The sequence below is a fragment of the Lytechinus variegatus genome, chromosome 4, assembly GCF_018143015.1.
Source record: "Lytechinus variegatus isolate NC3 chromosome 4, Lvar_3.0, whole genome shotgun sequence".
In the NCBI taxonomy this organism is placed as follows: Eukaryota; Metazoa; Echinodermata; class Echinoidea; order Temnopleuroida; family Toxopneustidae; genus Lytechinus; species Lytechinus variegatus.
This window is the reverse complement of record NC_054743.1, coordinates 39,597,514-39,608,224: the sequence shown is the minus strand read 5'-3', so window position 1 is coordinate 39,608,224 and position 10,711 is coordinate 39,597,514. Positions and strand designations below refer to the sequence as shown.

Here is a 10,711-nt window from a genome sequence, read left to right as displayed (position 1 = left end):
ATGGCTATAATGGTAGATTGAGGATGCTGAAAGCTTCCAAAAACCTGTTTATTCATAGGCCTTGTATAGATGTACAGAAACATGTACAGCAATACGCGCTTACCAGTAAACCATTTTCAAATACAGGTGAGACATGTGCCCTTTAACTATCAATTACAAATATTAAGTATAATTCTTATGATTTTCATTACAGATCGAGCATTCTGATCTTAAACAAATAGGAGTAATGCCGAAAATTGGTTAACAAATTTCCTCCTATAAAATGCCTCTGAATTTACTATCTATTGTCCCAGCAGACGGCATTTGAATATTAATGAGTCGGAAAGAAGAGGATCGAGGGTATTTGAATTCCAGTTCATCGTGGCTTAGCCGTGAACCAGAATAGCCTGGTGGTTGAGTCGCTGCCCGGAAAGCAGTAGATGACAGGTTCGAATCCCACTGGTTCCAATTTTCTGACTTATGATCTTATGATTTTCATTACAGATCGAGCATACTGATCTTATGATTTTCATTACAGATCGAGCATTCCAATCTTAAACAAATAGGAGTAATGCCGAAAATTTCTTAACAAAAAACTTATTCATGTTACACCCGCACGCCCCATTTCATTGAAACTTGTTATCAATATTATTCAAACCATTTAATCTATGAAAATAAAAATTTTGACAAAACAAATCGCACCAATGCTGTGATTTTCACCAGTAGTTAAGTACTGGTAAGTAATTAGATTACAGATTTTCAATCACAATATTGAACACATGAACATTGCACCAGTAAAACAAGAACATTTAAAATCTTAGAGGGATTCACATGATTGTAGCAAGATGAGGTCAACATTATATTCTAGTTTACAAAAGAAAAGTAAAAAAAAAGAGGTAATAACATACTGCATTCAATAATTTAGCACATACCATCTGCAAGTCACTTTTTACATTTTTTAAAGACAAAACCTTACACCGGTACAAAGAACGAAAGCAATGACATCAAAAATAATCTTTTGGGGCTTTTCAGCATTGTGGATACGTCGTGGTGCAGCACGATCAAAAATATGCACAGCCCAAATTTGGTAGAAATTGTTAGGAGGAGGCTAAGCCTAGATGTGGCCTTTTGAATACCGACTACATTTGGCCCCACTGATATTGGTATAATAGAGTAAAGAAGTAATGACTTCAGTTGCCATGGTGTCATGGCGGACTGATTCTAAACAAATGAACCCGGAGCATGTTTCTCAATGGAGAAAATGGCTGATATCGGAATTTCATCGCTTGCAACCTCAGAATGATGGTAATTTTTGCAAACTACGCAAATGTGAATAGACGATCATCATCGCTGTGACTCTGTTTACAACCAGCTGGTTCATTGTCATGACAGTGACGTCACCTTATTGAGTTCCAAATAGTTATAGTCAAATCTGGCATGTAGAGGATTTACATCATTCACTACTGAAATGTTGTCACAAAATGCTGAAATGCAACAAAAATTATGTCACACTTAATCACTCTGAGAATTTACTGAAGCAGACTACACTCAAAGTAATATGTTTAAGGCATTCTTGCATCAAAAATAATATGCACAACACATACATTTCTTTGGTCTTGCAATTAAAATTCTTTCAAATCACACAGAGATGGAATTTCTAATACTGCACTCTAAATCACACATCATTAAGCAAGAAATTACCCTTTACACAAGGCCCTATGTCTATTCTATCAGATGCAAATCTGGATGAAAGCAACTCATAATCAGATGGGCGTTTTAAACTGGTTTGCATTTCTTATGCGAAACTTTTTTCTTGTTACCCATATTTCCCTCTTTCTTTCCTCTCAACAGCTTAAAAAGCAATTTGCAATTTAATTTTAACGATATATAAATTATCATTATCATAATGGGAGGAAGGTATATCGTTCACATCGCTGAAACCCGCAACTACTGAGAAGTACAGAGCCTGCATTGTCTGTGACCGTAGATCTAGCTAATTCTCAGAAAAATATTCTAAACATGTAGAAACTATTATTGTTGCACAGCCGGGGGCTATTTTTTTATTTTATCATCACTGTTGATATCAGAATGGCCTAATAAATTTAATGCATGAATAATATTTGAGTTATAGGCCTACAAATGTCCCTTTATCTTAAATCTAGATTGTACATAATTTTCCTTGGTACTTGTAATGAAAGTATAAAATGGCCAATTTTCCCAAGTGTTATCACTGCACTCACTTTGATATTTGCTCTCATTTCTTACAAATCTACTTACATCAAAAAATGCACTTCAATAACAAATTGATTACATTCTTTATAATCTGATATAAAAATATCAAATATCGATGGCAAAGCAATTCTTTTTTTAAATCCTTTGATTTTCGGATTCTATTATGTTGTGACACAACGCTGCTCTGCAAACTCCAAATATGGAATGTAAGAGAGACATACATCAATTCAAAAGAAGCCAGAGTATCGACCACACACCCCTGGCTGAGAAATTCATTAACTTTTAATCCTCGAACCCTCCCCCTCCCTCCCTACACCCATTAGGACAGATAATCCAAATCTTACACAAAATCTTCGGTTATCACTGTAACTGCAGTTCTGAACGAAACTCATAATGTATTGTAATTGTATGGTTGTGTCAAATAATCCAATATGTTTGGGGTTTTCAAAAGCTTTTTTATATATACTTAAAAAAATTGTCATAGAATATCATTAATCTTAGTACTTTTCAAACTTACGGATCCAAAATACTGTAGATAAATACTATTAGATGGGGAAGAAAGATTTTCCTTAGCAGCAATACAATAGTGGTAGATCGCAACAAATTCTCTTTCAAACTTTGTCTTTTGCCATCATAGCTTCACCACAAATGTGACTACATGGAGGTAATACTGTTATTGAATGTTCACCCTGACTTTATAACATATGCTTGTGTACTATTGAATTTCCATGGGAATTAACAATGATATTTAAAAAAATAAAAAATATTAATGATGAATACCATTTTGACTTTGCAGTCGATGATAAATATTGTTATGATAATTCATTATTCAAATAAACAATCTAATGTTATCCATGAATAATTTCATTATACAAGTTATTATTCTTGTAACTAAGCGAATAATTCAGGGATGTATTTTATCCTAATCTTCAAGCACATAACCATAAGACAAACAATCATACAAAGATTATAATATAAATATGAAAATACAATAATATAATTTAACTAAAAATATATCATCATCTTACAATGACTTCACCATGTGATTGAGCAACACAAGAGATACAATTAGTGTGGTAATTTTTACCATGTGAATAACTGACAAATACCATCATTCCAATGTCTTACCATGTAAGTGAGAAACACCAATAGGAGAGGTCCATCCACCCAGCCCTCTCTCTAGTTCCCTGGCAACGGCAAGGGTCAGGTGATCACAATACTTATTGCCGACCACCTGGACACCAAGCGGTAGCCCATTGGTACTGAGTCCTAGTGGGACCTGCGTCACCGGAAAGCCAAGGGCGTTGAAGATTGCCGTGTAGGCTACATTGAACGGGTAGAGGATGGGGGCGTTGTGGTAGAGCGCCATCTTGGGGTGGGTAGGGTAGAGGAGGACGCCGTCATCGCCCAGCATGGTGGAGATCTCGTTGCGTAGTTTCTGGCAAGCCTTGAGAAGTTTCTCCATGTTACCTGATTAAATGAAATTAGATTTGTGTTCAGTTCATTATGTCTCATCATCATAATTTATTCAAGTTTTTATTTCTTTGCTTCACAACACACCACCAAAGTTCAATGCAATGAATTGATTTAATGGATTTTTAATTCTACTCTATAATAGTTCCTCTAATATCATATGTTCATACATTGACATTCTGCACTTCAATCAAGAAACAAATTCCGTATGGATGCTATTACAATCAATATCATCATTATCACCGTCATCACTATCATCACTGTAATCATCAGTTTTATCCTTGTTACAATAATCATCAGCAATATCACCATTATCATCATCATCACCACAATCATCACAAACACTATCACAATCACCATTATCATTATCATCGCCATCATCACCACCACCACCATCAGCATTGCCGACTCCACTACAAGCATCATCATAGGCATTTTCTAATCATTTTCACAAGTCAAATATTACTGTTTGTCTATGTGCTAGAGGATTGCATGTATCTGTGGAGCGTTGTGGCCTAGTGGATTAGTCTCCGGACTCTGAAACAGAGGGTCGTGGATTCGAATCCCAACCATGGCGTAATTTCCTTCAGCAAGAAATTGATCCACAATGTGCTGCACTCAACCCAGGTGAGGTAAATGGGTACCTGGCAGGAATTTATTCCTTGAAACGCAGCGCGCGTAACAGCTGTATATAAGCTATATAAGCAAGTATAATTATCTGTACTATGAAGTACAAACAAGATTCCTTTTGCATTTAAAATCCCCACTTCCTTCTCCTGTCCCATCAACCAAAATAAAACAAATAATCAACTCACCTGGCATGAGACGGTCAATATTCTCAATCAGACCGAGAAGGATTGCTGGAACAGTGTGGGTCGACTGACCAAAGCAGCGTTTGACCAGCTCAATAACGGGGGTGACCGGAGCTCCATGGTCACCCATCTGACTGGTGAAACTCTCCTCATCCGAAGCGGTCATCATCGCCGTCCACATACCCATGGAGTAGAAGAATCGACGGTTGGTTCTTTGGGTAACTTGAATGTCCAGTTTCTCTTCAAGGTACTTGGCTGCCTAAAATTAAGATGAAATGGAAATTCTATACAATTAAATTCAAAATGGTATAGTAGAATACAAAAGGAAACAAATAAGATGTGATGAAGGGTTCACTTTGTTGAACTGAGGTACATTTTGAATAGGTGAGCTCTAAAAAGTAATTAAATTTCTTTATTGCTGCTTAAAGTGAAAAGGAAATTTAATTCAAAACAAATAAAAATGGTATGATGGAATAATTGGGGGAAAAAGAATAAGATTTGTTACAGAGTTATTTTGTTAAATTGAGGTACATTTTGAATAATTAAACTTTAAAAACAATTCTAAATTTATTTTTTCCATTCAAAAGATTTAAATTTGTCTAGTTCATTAATTGTTTGAAGTGAATCTGGATGATTATTCCACAAAACCAAAGCAACAGGAACAAAGGAATGTCCACCATATGTTTATGTGAAGATAGAAGAAAAATGAGTAATTTCTAAAATGGAAAGGGTGTTAACCCTAGGAAGACTGGGGAGCTGATTCAGCCCCCCCTCAACATTTTTCGCGATAAATCTGCCATGTGAAATTTTTTGACTGCGTCACTCGCTGACTTTTCACTTTCAAGTCTCGCGCAACTTTTGAGACCAAAATTGTGACCCCCGGTCTGAACAATTTTCCATTCAATCTTTCCAGCAGACCTGAATTAACTCACCCTGAGCTGGGCAGCTCTGAGCTCTGGATCTAAACCAGAGGCAAGCATCTTCCGATCGTCCGTTCCCATGCTGAAATAACGCAGCCTTCGCAGGTCAACGTGCTCGTCCAATCGCAGTTTGGCGCAGCCATGTGGCCCAGCCATGACCTTGAGAAGAGGGACGAGGTCCACAGAGAATCGGCACAAAGGTCCGGTTACCATTAGTTCGTTGCCCTTGGCTGTCTGGACAGTCGGGTACTGACCATCGTTGGTGACCACACCTGCAGTCAGACAGAGACAATAAGTGCAATATAACATCTGCATGACGCATTTCAAAAGGAGCGACTTATCTATGAGAGCTTTCACAAAGTGCATGTCCTTATCAGAGGTAGTGCGAACAATTCTAGATAGAAAGCCTGCTGATGATTCTGAACACAAGAATCAATAGCCCAAGCATTACAAGAACATCATGAAAAATCTGTGTGCCGCAAGCCAAGCCAGAAAAACATTTAGATTTGTTTCCACGGTTCATAATGTCACACCAACTTTAAGAGAGTTCACAATTCAAGGTGTTTTGAATGCTATTTCAGTTTCGCTTTGATTCAAAAACACAAAGGTTCAAGATATAAATCAATGGACTTCACACTGGTGATGCAACCAGACAGACTTGCTCCATATAACTTACTATTAATTGAATATTACAAGCATGTGTTATAGGCTTCTGATATGATACAATTTGATTGCATATGAGCTTGTATTTAGTCAATAACAAAATATTCTGATATGTGGAATCTTTATCTCAGTCTGTAAATCATTTATCCACGTCACATATTACTTGGTTGTGGTTAAGCATATTCTTAATGTAATTTTGCCATTCCTTGTTTATTGAATATTAATGAATTCATACAATTTTCACCATATTTGACTTAAAATCTGAAACTGTTAAATTCACAATGCTTAAGAACTACTGGATTATTCTACCAGAATGATATAGTCAAAAGAGTAAACATTACCACAGCTGGGCTTGTGACCGAAAATGCCATTGAAGAATGCTGGCATGCGAATACTGCCCCCTATGTCAGCTCCGATACCCATGACTGAGCCTCCAGCACCAATGATCGAGCCTTCTCCTCCTGTAAAGATGTGAAATCATGCAATTTATATCAATACATTCTATTATGACTTGGTGTAGGACGCTTGTAAATGGGTTTTTGGAAAGATTCTCTGCCTTGGATTTCTTCTGATAACACTGATATGAGAATCAGTGCTCTAATTTATCTTAAATCAATTCATCAACATAAACACATTTGTCATACTGAACATTATATAGTTTAAGATCTTGCCATTCATTTTTAAAGAAGCCCAATGAAGTTGCATATTGAAAGCCATTGGAGAGCTAGCCCAGGTTTTAGAGCCATACAATATAAATGACTCTATGGATGTTCAAAAGATGCTAACTTTTAACCAGTGGAGATCTGGGGAGCGTTTCATCAACATTTTCTTCCGACAAGTTGTCAGATCTGACATCTTTCCTTGATTCTGATTGGCTGAGAGGTACTGTTACTATGGTAATTGTCGGATAAAACAGAACTTGTCGGACAAACTCCATTCATGAAACGCTCCATAGATTCTAACTATTTCTCTATTTATCCATCTCTATCTAAAGATCAATTAAAAGTGAGTGATGTAGATTTCTTAATACTTTCAAACAATATTGAATAATTCTTTGCCATTTTGTTTCTTCATAATTTGTAATTGATACATCAAATTTTTTAAATCAAACTATAAAAGCATGGGAAATATAAGTAACTGCTGCCAATCAGAAGAGCAAATTCTTGCTAATTTTTAGATTTTGAATAACATGCAAACGTCTACTCTAATGAATTCATTTGACATACCAGAACTGCCCCCGACCATCCGCCTGATATCATAAGGATTGCTTGTCCTCCCGTAGACGTAGTTAGCAGACTCATACCACATACACAGCTCACTGCAATTGGTCAGTCCCAGTACAATGCACCCCGCCCGCTTCATGTTGGCGACGGGCGGGGCATCACGTGGGGCCGTCACCCCTTTTCTGTTAACGAGGCCACTGGTGTTTGGCATACCTGTGAGTAATATGATTTTATTGATATCACTTATTTACAATTTCATATGAATTTACGAATAATTCATAAATATCTACTTGTTATTGAAACACATTATATCCCAAATATATTTTTCTATTAAATTTTATGTTGTATCATTAGATTCTACCCTGTAGTTCTTGCAAATGCTATGTTTATAATTCAATAAATATGCATTTTCATGACGATGTAAATCACATTTACAGAGAGATGTTTATCTAGTATGCGTTTATCTATTATTCTTTACTAATATTTTAAAATATTTAATGAAATTATTACAAAACCAATGTATAGTGTCACAGACAGTTACACCAACGAAACTGACTCAAGCATGATTGAGGATGATATATCATTTTGAAAGATACACTATTACACTATTGGTTAGTCTGGAGTCAGTTTTGCTGTGCGACTGTGGCATCAAGCATGTTAAACAAATATTATATGTGGACAACAAAGAGAAGAGGTCTATAAAGCAACATAATAAGAGGCATGTCCATGAGATTATGCTTTTTGTGAATGAACTATTGTCTATTCAATGTTGAACTGAGGAAAATGACAAGAAAAGAGACAGACATAGTAAGATTTTTACTGAAAGACATCCATGCCCCCTGGTGGCACCTACTTGATATAAACTGCAAAGTAATGTGGTAACAAATCCTGCACATGCAGGAAATCTTGGAGATGATGAATTTTCCCCCGACGTCCGCATGCCGCCCAGCGATCGCACCGTCCGCGGCTCCTGATTGGTCGGTTGCTTTTGACCAATCATAGCACGGCCGTTCCGGCACCGACAGCATGCAAGCTTATGGTATAAAAAAAGGCGCACGCAGCGATTGTCCACCTCATTGCCTGACGAAGACTAGCAGGTGCAGTCGAAACCTTGCAATTTCAGTTTGCCACATCGTGAGACAACAGATTATTTCCTTTACTGATTCTATACTACCACGATGATCAAGATCTTCCGTACTATTGATGATGAATTCGTTGATGAAAAACTATCATTGTGGAATAGCGTTCTATTTCTTCAAGAGCATATTTCAAAAGTCTGGTGACTTAATTTCAGGAGTGAGGGGAATATTGAACTATAATTATGACAAGTATATTTCTGTATTTTACTACAGTTAACAGATTGAAACACTCCACTAGCATAAGATCTATTTTTTCAACATTACTGGAATTCATGAACTCCCAAGTTTGATATATAGGTGAAAGAAAGCTACACTCAGGACGATCTAATTCTTGCTCGATAGTAAGGGATATAGTGCATGGCAGCCCATCATGCACAATAAACTCTTACCTGTCACTTCAAATGCTTCCTTCACGGACACAGGAACACCAAGGAATGGGGCATTCTTCTCAGAGTATCTCTCAGGAACATCCCCAGATTGCAACATCCTATCGACCTTCTCCGCTTCTGAGAGGGAGTCATTGAATCGCTCCACGACCATCGCATTGAGGAGGTCATTGACCTCCTTGATCCGTGCAATGTAGGCCTCCACGACCTCCGTACAAGTTACCTAGGGTAAATAAAGGTCAGGAATGCAAATTTCTCTATCCAGCATACATGATCCCGCCCTCATGATAGCCAACATTGCAGCTAAAATTCAGAAAATTGAATGCTTGGGAATGACCTCCTTTTCTAAAGTCTGCCACAACACTAAAAAAAAGTGTAGAAAATAAATTTCTGCTTGTTGCATTAAAAAGTAGCCCTTGAACTAAAGGAAACAGCCCTGAAATTGCCATTGACTGCCCTAAAAACTGAAAAATTATTTCCTACCATTATTCTACTTAATGGCTTGAGGATCAACATAATCCCATTTAGTGAAAATTTTCTATAAGTTTTTAATAACCATTCTCCAGTCATTATGGTAAACTACAAAGAAAAACAGGGCTCAGAAGTCAATCAAATTCATGGTTTCAAATAATCATAAACATAATGGCACATGCATAAAAGTGAGATTTTATTCAAACGGACGGAAATAAAGCTTTTAATGATAATTCTAGTAGGGACTAGGAACATGTGATGCTCCTCTTTTTATATCAAACAGCTAAGTATCAACAAACTACAGAATAAATTAGTATTCATTTCTATGGAGGCCATTTTTTCAAAACAGACTTGCCAACTCTAAAAGCCAAGAAAGGCATAGGAACAAATTACTACGCAACTTCCAGGAAAATGAACTAATTGAACTAATTCAATAAATATAGTATATCATAATGGCATATGGGTTTGTTACAATCAGTTTTGTTTTGTTGTTTCATTAAAGGCCGACATACTTTTTTGGGTTGAAGTCAAATGGTACACGTACTTTGTCAAAATATCTTTTACTTGAAAAGTTATGAATGTAAGTCAATATTCATTTTTAGAACTAATGATATTCACCTCTCTGGTCCTAATCTTACGGGCAAGGCTTGTGGCACTCTCGAGGAGAAGAGGGTTCCTGATGGCCGGGATCCTGGCTTTGGCTCGGTCCCCATTGATGATGAGAGAGAATATAGAGACCAGAAGACCTAGAAGATAGTCCAAGATGCTCCTTAGTTTCTTGTAAAGGGACATCTTGTTATCACCCCTGTAAAGCTGAATCGTAAATAGTTGAAATAGATCTATTGGGCACTTATTTTGTGAACAAGGTTATGATATAACTTTGTTCTCTGTTACTCCTCCCTGTGTGGTGAAATAAGGTTGGCAATGTTTGGCTTATTTTCTCTTTTTCCTTGGGACAAATGCTTGATTTTTTTACACTGTCAGGTTCCATTACGGCTATTCATCATATAACTTGGCTCTTTAGTAAATTTTATTTTTTTAATAATTTTTTCTTAATTAAAAATAGAGATTGAAAAAGTTCAATTGTCTTGCCATATTATTTTCCACCAATAAAGGGGCGTACACAAAAATATGCCCAAAATTCAAGTTTTCGAGCACTCTGGTGAATACAAAAGTTACTCCCAAGTTACTAATGAAAAATAAATTGTAACTGTATGGAAACCAGTATTTTTGGTCACAAAAGTGATATTTTAATGATTTTTTAAAGTGTGTGCTGTGTACAGCATTGGCATACCATGGCATAGTCCTACCTGTAGATTCCCCACAGGCAGAATAGAAATGAACCCTTGAGAGCTATTGGGTGAAATGTTGTGACATACAGAGGAAATCAACAACAAACATTTAATCTCACTT

General features: G+C 36.7%; 1 protein-coding gene across 1 annotated transcript; it reads right to left on the bottom strand.

Annotated features, from left to right (window-relative positions):
- Positions 1–2,588: 2,588 nt before the first annotated feature.
- On the bottom strand, positions 2,589–10,118 carry LOC121414021 (fatty-acid amide hydrolase 2-like). The gene is made up of 7 exons (XM_041607061.1): positions 9,917–10,118; positions 8,831–9,050; positions 7,306–7,515; positions 6,421–6,540; positions 5,429–5,688; positions 4,500–4,755; positions 2,589–3,681 (listed from the first exon to the last, which is right to left on the bottom strand). The coding sequence occupies exons 1-7, from the start codon at positions 10,088–10,090 to the stop codon at positions 3,323–3,325; spliced, it is 1,599 nt and encodes a 532-aa protein (XP_041462995.1). The 5' UTR covers positions 10,091–10,118; the 3' UTR covers positions 2,589–3,322.
- Between the last annotated feature and the right edge of the window lie 593 nt (positions 10,119–10,711).